The sequence below is a fragment of the Nomia melanderi genome, chromosome 3, assembly GCF_051020985.1.
Source record: "Nomia melanderi isolate GNS246 chromosome 3, iyNomMela1, whole genome shotgun sequence".
NCBI classification, from domain to species: Eukaryota; Metazoa; Arthropoda; class Insecta; order Hymenoptera; family Halictidae; genus Nomia; species Nomia melanderi.
In genome coordinates this window covers 5,655,509-5,675,207 of record NC_135001.1, presented here as the reverse complement: position 1 = coordinate 5,675,207, position 19,699 = coordinate 5,655,509, and the positions used below count along the sequence as shown (strand labels likewise).

The following is a 19,699-nucleotide window of genomic DNA, read 5'->3' as shown; positions in this document are numbered from 1 at the left end:
CTTTGAAGCAAAACTTTACAGTGTAACTGTATCAAAGCTGCCATCGTTATCGTTGAAATGAAAGAAAAAAGTGATTTTGTTCCGTTTGTATCTGGATATATCGAATGTTAGATGAGATATCTGTCAAGAAGCAACTATCGCTTTTTTAACCCATTCCGTGCCAGTTTTTTGTGAGACACGTGTCAAAAAATAGTGGTACACGTCGCGAAACAGCGAAAATGTAAAGAAATGATATCGAAATATCTGAAAAGTCAGCGAAAGCTTGAATGTAACTTAATTTATCAGTTAAAAAATCGATGCACTTTATAAGCAATATATAATTGAAATTTCCGGTGGCACAGAATGTGTTAATAATACGTTTAAGGACATTTATCGTACAGTTTAATCTAATAATCTTAGAAAAATCGATATTCGTTCATCTAGATTTTATAAGTTAGAGGTTTAAAGATAGACAATTAAAATACACATTTGCGTTATTGCACAATCAGAATCGACGCGAACGTTTACTAAATCATGTTTATAATCTTCAATACGTGTACAATTGACGCGTTCCATAAACCAAGTGTTAAAGATCGGACGCGTCGAGCTTAGTACCATCCAGGGTGATTATTTGTTACATAATTGACGACCCAAGAAATTGAATGAGGAGCTCTCGTCCTAAGTGGCGCGGGCACTTCCAGATTCCCGATACCCGTCCCGAAGAATCTTCCCGGAACTAATCATTAAAACTTCCTTCGACCTCAAACATCGCCCGACCCTGGCCGAGAGATATAGAAACCCGAAGAAAGTTCCAAGGTTCACGCGGACGGGGGAACGCTTAAAAGTCACCGAAGTTCCGCGCGATTCTTATCGTACCCAATCTTTCTCACGGTGAATAGAAATATTAGTTTAATAACCGTTCGAGTCTCGGAGTTCTTGGCAAGGTTCCGTTGAAAACATTCGAAAGACGCAATAGTGCTTGGCTTATCTTACGCGGGCAATAGATACATTTATTTTATTCGATAAATGTGATAGAAGATAATGACAACTAGAAATGAAATGTGTTACTTATTATAAATATACTTAGTATAATATATTCAATATTACAAATGTATTACCTTCGATTGCGGAAACAATGAACAAAGGAAAGATTTTTGAGTTAACTGATAATGTATAACGAATCTAGAATTAGATTATACCAATGCGTTGCTAAATAGTCTTTTCAAAAATTATTTCTCATTTCAAAAATTAAGATTTTGTGCAAATCAATTCCGTCTCTCTATTTATATAAAGTCGGAATCGAAACACAAAATATCCATTGTCATTGAAGAAACTTCATAATATCCCCGTAATGTACACAAAATTATAACCACCATATGCTTAGCTCTGTACCTTACACCTTTTATCTAAAGCATTTATTCCTATCACTTATATTTTTCAAGTTACTGAGTTTTGCCCAGAAACGCCGTTTGGCCGCTCTGTGGACAAAATCCTAAAATTGGACTATTTAGATAACGAAAATTTAAGGTTACTAATGCGTTACTAAATAGTCTCTGCTATACGAAATGATTTTCATTTGAAAAATACAAATTTTGTGCAAATACATTTCGTTTCTGAATTTATATAACGATGGAATCGGAACGCAAGGTATCCACCGTCATTGAGAAAACTCCATAACATTTCCATAATATAAACAAAAATATAACCACCTTTAATTCACCTCTCTACCTCACAACTTTTGTCTGAAGCATTTTTTTGTATCGCTCAGACTTTTGAAGTTATTGAGTTTTGTCCAGAAAACGGACGTTTGGCCGCACTGTGCGACGCGTCGCGACGACTCCGTGATTCCGACGGCTCCGTTTGTCGTCTACAGCTCGTCAAATCGTCCCCGTCGCCTGCTGGCAGCGCGGGCCGTGGTTCGGGAGGGGTAAATTGTAAATTTTCCCACGAAACCTCTGTCCAAAGCAGCCGCGGGCTCTAAAGCCATTCGCCGACACGAAGTTTTCCCGCTAACGTCACGAAACTCGACCGAGTTTCCTCCGGAAAAGCGGCTCGACTCGCTGGTAGTCTGCGCGTTTAATCAAGATTACGACTTCTCCAGGCTGGATCGAAATTCGTCGTGATTAATTCCCGCCTACCAGCCATTTCGCGTCTAAGCGCGCGTTTACCGCGGCGCTTCCGCGATTTTTGACAATCTTCCGGTAATTCGCGGAACTACCGCAAGCCGGCGTTCTCCACCGCAATATTTCGAAAGCGTATTACATTCTCGTGGGTCGTTTCGCGTTCGTTAACCTCTTGCCGTGTGATCTTCTCTGCGACCGAATCCGACTAACTTTAATTTCCATTGATAATATGGAAAAGATGCGAAAAAATGCTTTGTTCGTTGTAAGTACACGTTAACTTCGAAGATGGAACATTGAAAATAATAAAGTAGTGTTTCTCTTCGGTTCGTGTGCAATGCGGAACATTGATTTCCGTTAAATCAATCTGAAAATCTTCGCCACAAGTGCCTAAAATGAAATTTTTCAGGAGAAACCGCGCAGTCGGTTCATCCGAAATAATTTACACAGCTCGTTCCTATTCTGTTATTACTATTCACGACGACCTACCAAAAGAGATTCCATTAAAATGCTACATTTCTAAATTTACATACAACCTTTTAAATTTCTCTAGCTGCAGTATTTCCGACAGTCTCCGATTACCCAGGGATTCCTTTGTTATCCCTCGTCATCTTACGAGAAACCTCCGAGACCCGTCCGATTCCAGCTTCAACCCGTTCCACGATGGATCCGCGATAATTTCGATCCTTCAAACGCACGGTATAACGGCCTCAGACGCGCTATCAGCGATACAAACGTTGTTTGAGAAGCATTTGTGAAATGCTCGCCAACGATCCCTCGCGTTTCTGAAAAGAAAAAAAGAAATGGGAAAAAATGTTTCGGCAGATGGGCCGAGAAGCATCACGGAAACGTCTCACTTGCAACGACGACGCGCCGGTTTGCAGGGGAAAAAGTTCGCGAACGATTGCTCGCGCGAGTTCTGTCCCTCCTTCATTTCGAATTTAATGACCAGGGTCGTCGGGTTTCGGGAACGGGAACGGGAACGCGATAAACTCGGGCTCCGCGGGAATGAAATACGAGCGCGTATCATCCCCGAGAGCCGTTACCATCGAGCGGGAGCGGGGACGGCTCCGCGTACGCCGAGATTCCATCGACTTCGAGTCGTTCCGGGACCGACAGCCGGCAATTTTTCCACGTAACCGTGCATTTGCATCTTTACGACTCTCCCGATGTGTTCCTCCCCCTGTCTTTTTTCGGCCGTCCGCTTACGACGTGCGTCATGAATCCGATGACAAATCGCGCGCCACTCCATTCTCCCCGGTGAATTACCTTTCCCGCGGTATTCCGTTCCGCGGTCCAAGTATTTCTTAATCAAAATTGGCGAGTGTGGTTCGCCAAATGTGCCAGAGATGGCTGCTATGTAAAATAACTTCGTAAATCACTCGAGTGTCGAGCGAGATCTTTTCGTGATGCTTTTACGGTGTGAGAAACGAGGAGAAAAGATTCATCTTTTTCGCGAAGTTCCTTTTAGTTCGGATTCTGAAATGCTTCTCGCTGCTTTCTTGCCTCTGATGGCTTATCAGTTGACACATTCCCTGACACCGGGAAAATTCGGTTATATCTTGAATATAAAGTGCATTGATTTGTTAACTATCGATTAAGTTACATTCAAGCTTTTGCTGACTTTTCAGATAGCTAGATATCATTTCTGTAGTATCTAGAATTTTTAGCGTAGGTTAAAGTATTTTTAAGAAGAGTGAATGCAAGAATGAGTGTGAGTGAAGGACAAGCCGTAAAACGGTCGAGGGAAAGTGGCCTGCACCACGTCGCGGACCCAAAATTGCTGGGCCAGCTTTCCAGGGGTGCATCCGAGTGTTTGTGATGAGTGCGAGTAAAAAGAATGCTTATGGGGGAGAGAATGATTTTTGGGAGAGAATGCCTGTGAGAGAGTTGCGTTGACTAGAGAAGAGAGAAGACCTGTACACTGCAAGCTATATCGTTTCTATTTATTTATATTTTATTCAATTATCTATTCCTGTGTTTTTTAAAAATAAAACATATTTAAAAAACCATTAATACCACATTTCTTTACATTTTTGTTATTTCACGATGTGTGCCGCTATACATTGATACGTGCCTCGCAAAAAATCGGCACGGAACGTGTTAAAAAAGCGATAGTTGTTTCTTGAGAGATATCTTATCTAACATTCAATACATCCACATACAAACTTCATACTATCTTGTCTACGAAGATAATCACTCTTTCGCATGAAACTAGTGAACGTATAGGTGCGATAAAATATGTTTCATACTGCTGATTCTATTAGCAAATATAAACGATCGTTCTTTTGAAAATGGAGATTAAATAATTATTTCTTCATGATAACTTCAAATATTTTGCGACCACCTGTAGAACAGATGCGGTGCAAGTATAATTCATTTAAAATGGACTTAGTGAAGGAATGAAAACGGTGGTTGGAAGTATTTCTAGAAAAACCGTAAGAAATACACGAGACATCTTGCCGGTATTTCAAAGGAACGAGCAGGAACAAAACTTTATCCGGCAAATAATCATTTCCACAAGAGTGTCTTGTAACGGGCACAATTGCGCCTCGAAACCTCGGGATCGGGGAAAGCTCTCGACTCCCGATAGCTCGGGGTAAATAAATCTTCTCTCCCGGAGAGCACAATATTGCCCCTTTAATCGGTTGCGAGGTCGCAAACAGACGTTCTCGACTGGGAACACCGTGTAACCAGAAAGCTTCCCAAACTCTGTTTCCTGTACACGTTAACGCACACATTGCTACGAGTATTGTAATCAGTTGATACAATATCTACTTATCCCTTCGTGTAAAAAACAAATGATATTAAAAATAATTATTAACCTTTCTCCCTCCAAAATTTATCGCTAGAAATATTTAACATTTTCTGATGAGATATAGGCGACCTTTGTTCAACATAATTTAACGATCATTCGCGCACAAATTAAGGAACAAAACTATTTCATTATATTCCATATATCGATGCATTATACAAAGTTTAATAGCAAATATTAGTTTACGTCAGTATCAAATAGTGACTGACAGTGGATGCTAAGGGTTCACGAATCGTCAGTAGTTTATATATTACACCGTTGCCCAGTTGCTTATACTATAAAACTAAGTAATTTCCACTGGACGCGAATATTGTTATTGCAATCATTTTCGAACAATGCGAAAGCGCTGGTCATTGTTGACTACCACGGCAGTGAACACGTCGAAAGCCGTTCCTATTCTTCTCTCGGTCCATCGTTGCTCCATTTCTTTTTTCTTAGACCGCACATAAACTACTTACTTTCGTTTCACTGAAGTTTAACCGTCGACGGACGCGCGAACGCGTCACGACGTTTCCACCTAGACGGCACATAATTTTTGAAAAAAGAAGGAAAATACGTCACGAGGAGCCCTCGCAGCACGTGTGCGCCGCGTATAAATTATTAACGGCGACTGCAGAGACCTCGGACAATAAACGAAAATTTATTTGCTCGGCGTTCCGAGGAGCAACAGCGGTCGCGGAACCGCTTGTTTATTCGCCTTCCATTTTCCGTGGGCCGCTATAGACAAAAGGAATATTTATTACTTCCCCTTTTAACTGTAATTGCGCGGCATTGTTCGAACGATCTCGATCGAAGCGAAACTTTGTTTCACTGCAGCGCTGCTTCTGCACCGTGGCTGCGATATATGCGAGACAGTTTCACGGTTCTCTTTTTCTAGCACATTGCGTACCGGCTGCTTTTCAGAAAATTCAATTGTTCGGATGGAAATTTTCAATGAGATCAATTTATATTGCTATACATATAAAAACTTAGATATCATATTGTTATGTAATGTATTTTAAATAGATAATCAATTTGAATCAAATTTCATATTTTTCTAACTACTATGGTAATTAGCGAAATTGCATAGCTAAGTGTCTTTATATAAAAACGAGATTTCTCGTTGCCAGTACGCAATGTGTTAACAGTAGAACTACTGGATGAGTCGATCTAATACGTCGAAATAATACAGACACCTATCTAAGTAATTACTAACCACTTGCACTCGAATGTTTATCCCTTATATACTAAATATTCATTGCAATGTTTTACGCATTGCTACATTACACGATGCTTGGTAATAACCCTAATCGTACCACTTTTCAATTTAAATTAATTTGATTTAAATGTTATCGTTTTTTTTATAGGACCCAAATTTTAAAATCTTAAACAAACGTTTGGAAATGCAATATGAAATAATCAAAGAATTTCAGTAAAAAGTTCAAATGTGACTCAAAGTCACATCGTGTTCCGATAAGGGTTAAACATTAAACTTAATAATTTTGTATGCATCAAATCAAGTGGTCATTGGTGTGCGAGATGCTAATTGCTTCCACCTCGATTCCCACGGAGTCTTGAACGAGTCAATAGCCGAACGCTATTTCTCGCGATACAACTGGAGTCGCTTGGTATTGCTCCTCTCATAAGCCGAAACTTCGCGAATTAATTTAACTAACATTCATTATTTCCAGCTTTCTTAGGACCTGTCTGTTGATATTGTACTGATACTCGAAACCGTCCCGTGCAACGAGTACCAGTCCGTTGGAAAAGAAAATATAATCAAACTTCTCGCATTCAGCGAATATAGCTGATTACTCGACGACAGTAGATAACTTCCGTGATTAGATTGCAACTTACCGCCATTGAAACTTCTATTTTACTGACTTATTCGAACTTTTATCGTCACCGTCAGAATAATAACACAATAAAACATGTTCGTTCGCGTACTTATGTTACTTCACGACGAGATTGCGGTCAGTGCCAACGATACAAGCCGAGGTTGTAAATATCGATTTCGAATAGGATCGCACCATGAGTTTCATACGGATTAGTTAGATTTGGTGATTTACATTTGTCCATTCTGTACATTTTTCTATATTAGATGAATAATTAACACCAGCCGTAGGGGGAACCGCTCAACTGACTGGATTTAAAATTCTATTTTCTTTTCTTCATTTAATTTTATATCAATTCCTATATCGTCTGATTAATTGGTCTTTCAATTTTCATCCTGCCTTTTGTTTCTGTTTCAACTAAAGAAAATTGATCATCTAATTTGTTTATCTCTATTTTGTAGCCAGTTATTTGACTATACAGTTACGGTAGGAAAAATTCTGATATGGTTAGTGTTAAGCAAACGAATGTTTCTGTCGGCGCGAAATGTTTCAGCTGAGGGTATCCAGCACTCAAAGGGTTACAATCCGAGTGTTCACACTATGAATCTCCGTTGACGCGGACGGAGACGGGTAATTGATCGTCGAAGCACAGTAAAATCGTTAGAACGACGAAAATATCAATCCAACGTTAAGGATACAGCCACGACGCGAATCTTGCACGTGCATTCGACGTTATTACATTTCTTCGGTACCACGGTGTGCGCGCTGCAACGTGCTCAAGAGCTTCCGAGCGTGCCACGTTGCGAAATAAAAGTTACTACATCAGCTTCGGAACGCATTTATTCGTCGGTGAATCGTGGTTCCCGTGTAATATTATCCGCGCGACATGTTTTCGCGAATATTCGCATGGAAACCCCGCGAATCGGCCGCTTTTTCAGCTTCCGGGAATCCACCGGAAGCATCAACGATACCGTGGAAACCGCGATTAATCGACTCGTGTCGTTTTCGATCACGAAATGCCTGCACCATTTGATTCAGTGATTCTGAAACGACGTATCGCGAAATAAATGTAAATGTGCAAGAAATGCAAAGCGAAATCCGTAAGAGAATTCGATATTTTTAATAATCATTTACTTGTTTGTATTTTCTTCAAAAATTCGCCGTAAGTAATCGAATCTGGGAATTATTGGTACAGAGCGTCGGCAAGTAGTATAACTCATGCATTCACTCGTATCTGTCCACACGCTGTTCGTACCACCCGTATTCTTTCTAACAATTTCGATTTAACCCTGTGGCTACTACGGGTGACTACAGTTACCTGCCACAAAACGACACCTATACACAACGAGTGACTACAGTCATCAGCCACAAAAATGGAGCCAAAAGTTAAGACAATATAAATAACAGAAATACATTCATGGAAAAATTATAAACACATTGCATAAGGATTTATTTCGTTATCGACAAAAACGTCATCTCCATATAAGCACTCATCACCAAGTCTTCCCACCTTCCTTTCTTTCTTTTTGCCTCGTTCGTTCAAAAACATCGCAGCATTGCAAAGCAGCCCCTCTCCTCGAATACACAACACACACACACACACGCGTACATCCTTATAATACGCACGTTGCATATTTTCTTACAATTGTTATGAACACTAATCATTTTGCTTCTGAAAGCAATGTCGCAACGGCGTTTTTGAGACAAAAGGGTCCGGAATGCAGAAGACTGCGTGCGCTTCATGCTCCCACTTTTGGCAAAGGGTTAACGAATGGAGAGAACAACGAATCTTTGGTAGTACTTGATACCGTATTTTCTTGACTAGCAGCGTGGAAACCACAATTAAGTCAGTATGGAAGCTTAATGTTCCCACATTTGGCGCGGCGCTCCGTTCTACACTAGGGATTCCGCGAGGAGACCCGCCGTAGCGAAAGGGTTAATAAATGGAAAGAATAACGAATCTTTGGTAGTACTTGATACCGTGTTTTCTTAACTAACAGCGTGGAAACCACAATTAAATCAGTATGGAAGTGTCGATGAAGTTTCATTCGTCGCGGTTCACGGCCTAGTTGTGTATTCGGCGTCGAATCAGGGACGTCCTCGCAAAAAGGAAGCGCCGCGAAATCGTTAATTCTTTGGTTCGTTTCATTCTGAATCCGACCTCCGTAAAATCACCGCGGCCCTTCTATACGATTTCCATACGAATCGCGCAACTTCCGAACCGTTCGTCGGAACCGACGGAAACTTTTAATTTTCGAGAATATCCGACGCTATCCCGGTTCGTGTTGTAGAATCTCGATTTTTATTATGGTACGGTCCGATTTCGATGTAATACTCGCGCGATTTCTAGAATGTCCCCGCTCGTTTCGTGGTAACTCGAGATGATCGTTGAGGAACTGGGAAAACGCGTTCAAGTACAATCGTTTGCTGTTTGATCGGTCAACTCGTCGTTTCCACACGATCTTTTCGTTACGATGCGTGTTCAGTGACACTAGAACTACCGAGTAATTACTGCGACTACACATTTTGAATATTCGAATCTCTAAATCTTAAAGCTTTACAATTTCAAATTATAAATTTTCATTCTCTTGTTTTCAAATTTCAAATCACAAATTAGAGTTTTCTAGTCTTCAAATTTCAAATTACAAATTTACATAAGTTTTCTAGTCGTCAAATTTCAAATAAGAAATTTGAGCTTTCCAATCTTCAAATTTCAAATTGAACATTTTAGTTTCAAATTTACAATGTTTCTAAATGTTCGAACAACTCATCCCATACTTCCGGTGTTAAATATTCTTCCGTTTTATCTGGCGCAGTACACTTGGAAGACACCAACCGCCGCCGATTAGTCCGTACGGTTTTCCGTGGTCGAATAACCACTCGGTTAACGTGTTAAAGGCGTTCCAGATTGCGGCTAACGATTTTCCTCTTCCCCGGGAAGCCGAATCGGCGCGGGCTCTATTTATTATCTCGTTAATTCTGGCACGCTGGTTCTCAGCGGGCCTTCGTCTATCCGGTGGACATTGATTTACGCCTGTTCTCGGGGCGCAATAAAGGCGCATCACCGCGCAAGATCCGGCCGGAATCAGTGAATTTTTCAAAGAAGCATAGTCGCGAGTCAGCTCATAAAAGGACGTTGTTCGGGCGACGGGTGCGCGGGTAAATGAGGCAATATCGGTGACAAATGGTGCTCGGTTGCATCGTCGATGGAGGGCTACGCAAACGAGGCCCGGTATTCGTCGTTCGCGTAAAGAGAGGCTCATCGTCCATTCGGCTCGGAACACGATATTAGCCTCGCCTCACCTCGCCTCGTCATGCTTCGGCTCCGCGACGAGAGAATTCGCTCGGCGTGCTCCCGCAATGCCGCCATTATTCAAATTTCAGTTCGAAAAGAGCGGCGAGGCTCCGCGAGCCGTTCGCGCGAATATTTCTAAATAATTTTATTTCTTATTCGGCCCGTTCTCTCCGCGCTCTTCCCCGGCCCAGTTTCCACGGCATAAAAGAGCCCGACAGTTTCTGAAACGCCAGCGCCAGAGAATATGCAGCTTCTTGCGGCGCAACAGTATTCAACGCGAGCGGGAATTTATAGTCTGCCGGAGCAATGTGCTCGCAATAATGCTTTGCTTGTTCGCGGCGGTTTCCCTCCCCCTTTGTCTTTTTCAAGACAGCGGGAGCCGTACCGGCGAACGAAATTTCATTCCGTTCGCGGTATAATTGTTTTCGGGGCGTGGCGGATCCGTGTCCCCCTGTTTTTTTTTCACGGTTCACGTTTAACCGGTTCGCTGCGTTTGTCGAGTTCACAAGACACCATCCATTTGAAAATCTAAAGTAATACTAATTTCTTAGGCGGTTAATAAAGGTTCGAACGAGAAATTTAATACTTTTTTCCTTCACTTTGATCTGTTATTGTAACTGTTTGAGTGCCAACCGGCGCGGTCACGGTTCTCCATTACACTGCCTAAAAGTGCCAGCCTATCAGTTAGTAGAATCAAATTAAATGTGTTTATCTATCTTCCTTCTAATCACTTATTTTCATTTCTGTTATTTCCAGCTTGGAAATGAAAAAACGGAACGTTCGCACGGAATAGAATTTGTTTTCCTGTAAAACTAAAAAAATATCGTTCAGTTTCTGAATCGAAACGAAAGAAGCGCGATCGCGCTTGTCGCTGTTTGACCGGATTTTCGCAAAAACCCGTGACACTCAAACGGTTAAGATATAGTCAATTGCGTTCGAAACGTATGCTCTTTGTTGGATGATTTTGCTTCGAATTCTCCGCGCAAGATTTCTCGAAACTCTTACAGTTAACTGGTTTACGAGGCTGATAATGATATCAAACAACCTCGTCATCGTCGTTATTTTGAGTTCCGTGTCAACTGTGTAACCAACGGCTGTTCAACGTCCGCGCATTCCGGATCCTCCAATTCGAACATCGATTACCGATATCGGTGCGAGTAGCGATATTATCCCTTTGACTGCGGAAGCTGTGTGCACACGCTTTTACACGTCCGTTAATGTATTACGTATTATTACATGGTAATTTCGGGATCGAGTGGTTCGATCTCATTTCAATTGTCAAATATCTGTATCTTCGTTTACGTTTAGTAGCATACTGAATCTTCTGCAGAGGCTTATTTAACTTCCTACCTTATATGCATTTGCTTCCGTAATTGAATTTCTTTTCCAGGTGTCGATGATATTTCTGATGTAATACTGTGGGATGAGTGGTTCTTCGTGCGTGCATGCGAAAACTCGAATGCCTGGAGAAGCGCGAAAGAAAAGTGTTTGAGACCGAGCGTCTAGGACCGTGAAAACGAAGAGTGTACATGACCGCGTGAATTTTGACTATGGACGAAAGGTTAGGGTGTGAGTGAGAAGGGTGCAAAGGGAAGAAAGGAATAAGGTGTGCTTTAACATTAAACCTACCAAGCAGGTAAATTGACTTTTTGAAATTCCCCTATGGCAACTTTAAGAGTGCATTTATCGAGACTTTAATTGATTTATAATTCGTTTGCATATTGCAAAAATCAATTTCTTCAATAATTTCTCAGAGAAATATCTATTATCTTTTTAATAATTGCAAAAACGACAAATTAGGAATGGGTCATTTTGACCCGTCTGGTAGATTTAGTGTTAAAAACAAGTGGGAATGCGTGGGCGACAGACTTTGGGTGCGCTTTTCGAGCGAGCGGTTGGGTGCGTGTTTGGTGGAGAAAATCAACAGCGAACGTTTAGATATCAGTCGAAATATATTATATTTAATATTATAACCAGCGAAAGTGTTAACCCTAATCGTACCACGTGTTTTTATAACGAATCATACCACGATATGACTCTCAGTCATTTATGAGAATAAAAAGAATGATTAATATGTTATCGTTTCGTTTATAGGGCCCAAATTTTAAAGCCCAAAAATGCTTTTGGAAATGAAATATGAAGTAATCAATTTCAGAAAAAAGTTCAAATGTGACTCAAAATCACATCGTGGTTATTAGGGTTAACAGAGAATCAACCTCCCCGTTCCTCAGAGAATCCAACAAATTGAAGACTAGTCCAGGATTAAAAATCCTACAATATTACTTTGAAAAAATAGTAGCTTTAATGCGTCCACAGCCTAGAATATCACATTCATGTGGCTTTCAAGTGTAAGAAAATATGCAACGTGCGTATTATAAGGATGTGTAGTGTGTGTGTGCGCGCATTGGTGTCGCGTGCGTGTTGCGTTGTGTATTTAAAGAGGAAGACTGCTCTGCGATGCTGCGTTGTTTTCGAACGAACGACGAAAATGAAAGAACGAAAGGTGCAAGGGCAGTTGGTGATGAGCGTTTGTATCGAGACGAACTCTGTGTTGACGACGGAATAAATTATTATTGACCAAATAAATCCTTATACAAGTGAGAGCCGTATCCAATAGGAATTTGTTCCCAACGTTTAGCCATTATTGCAGCGGCTTCATCAAGGGTTAAAGACACACTGATACTGGCGTGTGTCTAGGAAGACTGTCTTTTTATAGATACCTGTTTCATGTTCCGGATCAGTAAAGTAGGAAATTATACCTCACGAGTCCCAATATTTGTAAGATACGTTCCCGAACGCGCTTCGATTGTAGGATTCTTTCGGAATGGGGAGATTGGTTCACTAATAACACTTCCGCTGTGATATGTGGGAATTATCCCGTACGAGTCCTTAATGTTGTAGGATATTCCCTTACAAGTCGCAAGGTCTATACAGATTACTAAAGGCTCGCTCGCCGATTACGCAAAGTCTCGCCCCAAAAGTCTCGCATTGGCGTCTCGCTCAAAAGTCTCGCTCGCACATTACGCACCACAATGTCTCTCGCACACGCATTCCCACTCGCTTTCAATGCACACCCTATTCGCTCTGTCTTTCTTACACTTGCACCCTTCTCACTCGCATCTTTCGTCCATAGTCAAAATTCACGCAGTCACGTACACGCTTTTTTCACAGGCCAGTCGCTCGGTTCCAGACACTCTTCCTTGCATTCTTTCAGCCACTCAAGATTTTCCAAACGCAATCACACTATTTCCCAAACATAGCGACGCCGGTCTGTCGCAATATGATCCGGTCGCCCGCACGCACGCACAACGAACCATTCATTCCACAGTACTTACCAGTAGTTTGTAATTATTCACGTTGAATTATTACTAATGCTAAGCTAGCAAAATCAAAAATGCCCAACGTTCATATATCTTTAGTCTAAACAAAGGCGATAAAAAGGCAACCATATGTATCTGGATTTTGTTATACGAAGTCAAGAGACTTTTCTCCAAGCGAGGCCATAAACAGTTTTGCGAAGGAAAGCGGACTCCAACTTACTTTTGGGTGTTCCGAGTCATTCGCATCCGAGAACTGAAAGAGCTATACATATATCCCAAAGCCGTTATCCTACTGTTTCATTATTTCATCACTAATTTCCAATAGTTCAGCCGACCACATATTGCGGAAAACACAAAGTAACGCTAAGGAAAATGAAAGGTAAAGGGATGCCAGTTTATTAAAAAAACAAAAGATGCCAGTTTAATAATAAAAACAAAATACAGACGTACAATCTGTGACGAGCTGGAAATACTAATCTTAACGATACGTTGTTTGAACAGAATCTGGTCCGTAACGACCTTCATAGTAACATCATCAAATTCAATACACTGTCTTCATAAAACGTAAGTAAAATTCGAAAAAACACATGCTACGCATTCAATTTTAGATATGTTCGTGATATATTCTACTCGCTACGCTATATTCCCATTGAAGGCTTTATGGTACGTACGTGACAGGTACATGTAGATTTTTTGAGCGTTCAGGCGTTTGTACTTTTTCTTTGGCCTCCTTCTTCTCTATCCTATTCAATTCCTTTCACTTTCAACTATTATGACATCGCTTCAATAACTTAACCCCTTATACTACTTTGACGAGTCTAACTCGAGATCACAGTTCAAGCAGATGACTATCACAAGTAAAAATTGAAGTAAAACGTGCTAAATTTATGGTCCGGATTTTGTCTGGTTAAATGGCAGTTTAAAGATGTCAACGTTTCTAGGCTCAAAGACACCCGCAGCAGCCACCAATACGCGTGAAGCAATAGGAAAACCGCGAATGGAAGACCGCGCCGGTAGTTACATCGTAATATCCAGTTACAAACGACTGGTAGGCTGCGGGGGGCTACGCAATTACCCTTGAAAAATGTGTACGGCCGCAGAACAAACACGGTATTGCGAAACATCCGCGAACAACGGAGAGCTCGTCGCCGCGCCCTTCATAAAACTGCGTCACGTAATTACGCGCGACTATGAACTCCGGTAAAAGTCCGTTTCCCGGCGCAATTCCGACGGAATGAATGCACTGGGCGTATCGGTGGCGGGCGCCGCTTTCATAAATTCCACCTATACTCGTTTTCTGAGTGTCGCGCCTCGGTCATTTTCACGCTCCAATCTTCCCCAGCCAGCATTTGTTATTTTAATTGCGCAGGCCGCACCGCGAGGCGCGCCGGTTCGCGCAACGTTTTCGGCTGGATTCGAATAAGTTGCCGAATTGGATCGCGTTGCCCCGTGTTATCGCTTGAATAAGGGAAATTGGCCGGTCGGATTAAAATGGCGGCTCACCGATTCGCAGCTAGCGCCAGCGAACTGGAGATCTTTATCGCTTCCATTCTCCCGACGCGACGCGATCTTCGACCGGACTCGCGCCGCTACCGAATGAAATTCTCGGATTATTAAAAGGGAACGAGTGACAGTCGCGACTGTATCATCTGCTTCGAATGGCACAATACTCCGCTTACTCTAATCCCGGCTCTGTACAGCGTGCGCTCGTTAGAACCGGGCTCTGATCGATAAAACGGTCGAACCTCGTCCATTCGCTGGCCTGGAAATCACTGCGAATGAGATTTCGCGAGGCGCGGACCGTGTTCCAGAGACTTTTAATTACTACCCGTGGATCTGGTTTTTGTCCGTTTCACTTGCTGATTATGCAGGTCGTCGTTGACGCTTTTCGACGCTGGATCCTTTATCCAAACACTAGCTATCGTTTCCGAACAGTGCTCGAGCTCTTGTCGGTGCGTATTTTGGAACGAATGAAACTGTTCAAACGGAGATTTCCATTTTACTCCGTGGCGGTAGTTCCAGCTGTCCGCCAACAGATGGCCAACGCGCTCTAGACCTTTCTCACTGCTAGCCAGTTTCGCATCAATTTCTATATAAGATTCGTTAAATGTTCCCCTCCCATCCCGGTAGCGAAGGCATGAATCAACCAGATTGCCTGACGACAGACGAGTCAAATCCTCTGGCGGACTTCGAACAAAACGCCGCTCCGCTTCTTTCTCCTCGACCACAAATAATCGTTCTTAGTTTTACGGATCTTCTTAATTATTAGTACCAAAAAAAAACTTGTGGCGGAGCAGGCTATATAAAATGCTGCTTCATCACGCCGTCAAAATTCTAAACGTCTCGTTGTCAATTGTCTCTAGGTGATATATGAAACTTGACTTCAATCTTGACTTCGATCACATCATGTGCCATGCATTGGCAAGAATTTCGAATTACTGGAGCTTGGTGAGGTGGTAATTCGTGAGTAGGCTCGCCGTCGGACATTATTTCCACATCTGCAGATGCAATTGGCGGCGGCTCCACGTCCATCATTTCTAATTCTTCAATCATTTCTACATCCGTGGATGTGTACAAATCACAATCCACATCCATTCTTTCGATGTCCATGTTACGTGTATTCAGACTTGTCATATTCTGACTCTGGAACCCAAGCCAAGCCTTCTCTGCACTGTTCTCTACACTTCTCCCAATGCGCTGCTTTTCTGCCTTCTTAATAAAGTACTCTCTTATAGAGGAGATGAATAGTAGTAGCAAATTCTGTAACCAGCCCTGTACTCTGTAGTAGTTCTCTACCTCTTAGTGTACTATATTAGAAGTGAAATAATACGCGCAGCTAAACCAATCTTAACTTTGTTCAGACGGCCTAATGAAACCTGTCATACGGCCGCGTAATCCCAAAGCGCTGCTTTTCTGCCTTCTTAATAAAGTACTCTCTTATAGAGGAGATGAAATAGCGCAACTTAGCCAGCGTTGGTGGCCGCGCTGCCGACCGTCCACTGCAGCCGATAACGTAGTAGAGATAGCTGAGCCGTTGTAGGGATCGGCAATCTTGTCGAGAAACCTGTCATACACCGCGCAGTCCCAAAGCGCTGCTTTCTGTCTTCTTAATAAAGTACTCTCTTATACAGGAGATGAATAGTACGAGCAAATTCTGTAACCAGCCCTGTACTCTGTAGTTCTCTACCTCTTAGTGTACTATATTAGAAGTGAAATAATACGCGCAGCTAAACCAATCTTAACTTTGTTCAGACGGCCTAATGAAACCTGTCATACGGCCGCGCAGTCCCAAAGCGCTGCTTTTCTGCCTTCTTAATACAGTACTCTCCTATATAGGAAATGAAGTAGTCAGCGCAACTTAGGGCAGCGTTAGTGGCCGCGCTGCAGACCGTCTACTGCAGCCGATGACGTAGTAGAGACAGCTGAGCCGTGGTAGGGATCGGCAATCTTGTCGAGAAACCTGTCATACGGACGTGCCGTCCCAGAGCGCTGCTTTTCTCTCTTCTTAATACAGTACTCTCCTATATAGGAAATGAAGCAGCGCAACTTAGCCAGCGTTGGCGGCCGCGCTGCCGACCGTCCACTGTAGCCGATGACGTAGTAGATGCTGCTGAGCCGTGGTAGGGATTGGCAATCTTATCGAGAAACCTGTCATACGGACGTGCCGTCCCAGCGCGCTGCTTTTCTCTCTTCTTAATACAGTACTCTCCTACGTAGGAAATGAAATAGTCAGCGCAACTTCGCCATCGTTGGCGGCCGCGCTGCCGACCGTCCACTGCAGCCGATGATGTAGTATGTATGACGTAGCAGATGCGTTACGTATATAGAGTGCTAATGAGAATGACAAAACAACGATATTATCGACTGTGCGCAATCAACGAATAGAAGGAGAGAAGCAAATGAATATCTGTTGGAGAGAGCGCTTCCGGAGTGTTCTCACACTTTACTGCCCAGGTGGCGGTGTCTCTGCTGCCGAGGCTTGGGACCGGTCAGGGGCCACGAGCCCCCTTTTGTTTTTTCTCTTTCTCTCAGCTCCTGACCGTCGAAGTGACTAGACGTTTATCAATATCGAAAGACAAAGCAGAGAACGGCAATCATAAAGAAAACAGATTACATGAAACAGATGCGTTTCTCAGAATTAGGACCTTTACTTATGTAAATAGTCTATATAATGTTAAATATATAGTCTTAATACGTTAATAACTTAAGTGTTTTACTGCCCAACCTCAGCTATCCTCTTACAGTATCTTAACTAATCTACGTTCGTATTCCTTTCAGAGTTTGGCGCGAATCGGGTATTTCTCGTATGAAAGTTTTTTACTTATAATACGAAGATTTTTAAGTTTCTTGAAATCTTTCTTTACGCATATTGAAGCTTAATGTGTATTAATAACAAACTTATAAAAAGAAATTTTTATTCTGAGTTCCAACTATTGGTTGTTCGCTGTCAACTTCGAACAGATCCGATTCATCGCGATCTAACATATAGTCAGTTAACAGTTTCCGATAAACGTTCCCCAGCCGTTCTTATGGAACTTCGATTTTCTCTGGACTAATGTATTTTGAAATCGTCCACGATATATTTGCTCGGTTAGAGCCGATAAACCCCGAGAAATCGGTGATTTAATTTGAATCGACGTGATTTTGATTATGTGATCTTAAATATATGTAGAAATGTAACCAATACACGGTACAACCGGTGAATATCGATCGCCGGTTGCGACATTACAATTGAAAACAGCTCAGGAACGGCCTGAGAGGAACCGCGGAATTACTCGGTCGACCGCGGCAGTAGATCTACCAATAATCCCTGAAAGTCACTTCCGTGGAATTAAATTCGATCCCAATAATTATGCAAACTACCTCTACGAATCTGATTCCCGGCTTAATATTCGATTTAAAAACGCATAAAAATTCCCGCGGCATACATTTTCCGACCCAGAAAAATTGATATTTAAATTGGAACAACGAGAAGTCGTGGTAGAGAGATCAAGATATGAATGTTCCATGACGAATTTTTAATTGCATAAGATGTAGCTTCTGGCTATATGTTTTTCAAACTGAAGCTTCATGTTCATTTCACTGTATAGAAAATCAATTCCCTAACGAAAGGCTGAGGAGAAATAGATTTCTTCGTACGACAGAAGTTGGATTGTAAGGTGACACACGTGTCATAGTCACAAAAGTAAGTCTCAAAGTAAATCATGATCCTTACAATGTTTATAATATCTCGATAAGAGTTGTATAATATACTTATTATAATTAGTAAAATATTTTATAGTAAGTGTTCAAATACTTTCGCGAGTCACTGTATATTAAAGTATAAAACTAAAGCAAAATGAACAAGAATGACGTGTTTATTCGTTAAAATGAATAGACCATTCAACAAATAACTATTCCAATAGGTTTCAGGATGACGAGTATACTCGTCAAACACGATAAACCGGTTTAAAGCGAATTTAACTACGTCTTATCGTAATGAAACTTTCTCACTTTTCACGCGGAACTTTGTGCATACATTTCATAATTGCCTTTCAATTTTTCATGCACTTTTATCTGTGGTAGTTATAACCATTAACGATTGAACAAACAACGTGTTCAGTATAATCCACGTTTCAATCTCCATCTCAGCGAAATAATTTACTGGCCGTGTTCGGACGCGCGTTTGCCAGCATCGCGTTGCGATCCTGTTGTCGAAATCCCTATCCGTGGAACGGTTAAAGCGATTTCGAACGCGTCATAACGCGTCGACCGAGCGTGAGCGTAATAAATCCATGGAGGCTGGTCCTATTGATTTCAGATAATGGGCAAGTGGTACGTGGTGGAAGTGTTGCAGCACAAAGTCGATCCGCAGAAGCCCGTGAGCGATCTGTACTTCGTCGATACCTGCCCGTTCGTCGAACTGAGGCCGCTGGAGCCTTCCTCGTTGAGGCTTTTGTGGACCGAGGAAGCCGGAAACCTCGAATACACCTTCCGGATACCGGACATATCCAGGACCCCGGGCGTTTGGATCTCCAGCTCCCCGCAGAACGGTAAGAGATAGTGATGGGTTTGATCATCTATATCAGAGGTGGTCAAACCATGGCGCATACATAAAACGTAGCACATTCAATGATTACAAGTGGCGTATTGCATCCTTACGCCAACTTATTCTTTTTAACACATTGCGTACCAGCTACTTTTCAGAAAACTGAATTGTGCGGATGGAAATTTTCAGTGAGATCAACTTATATCGTTGTACATACAAAAACTCAGATATCATATTGTTATGTAATGTATTTTAAATAGATAATCAATTTGAATCAAATTTCATATTTTTCTAAGTACTGTAGTAATTAGCAAAATTGCATAGCTAA

General features: G+C 41.9%; 1 protein-coding gene across 1 annotated transcript in view; it reads left to right on the top strand.

The window, feature by feature from the left end:
* The window catches only part of LOC116432292 (uncharacterized), a 98,561-nt gene that overhangs the window by 63,076 nt on the left and 15,786 nt on the right, over positions 1-19,699 (top strand). Inside the window, exon 2 of the mRNA XM_031988915.2 lies at positions 19,144-19,375. Coding sequence (XP_031844775.1) covers positions 19,144-19,375 — 232 coding nt within the window. The remainder of the gene's footprint in view (positions 1-19,143; positions 19,376-19,699) is intronic.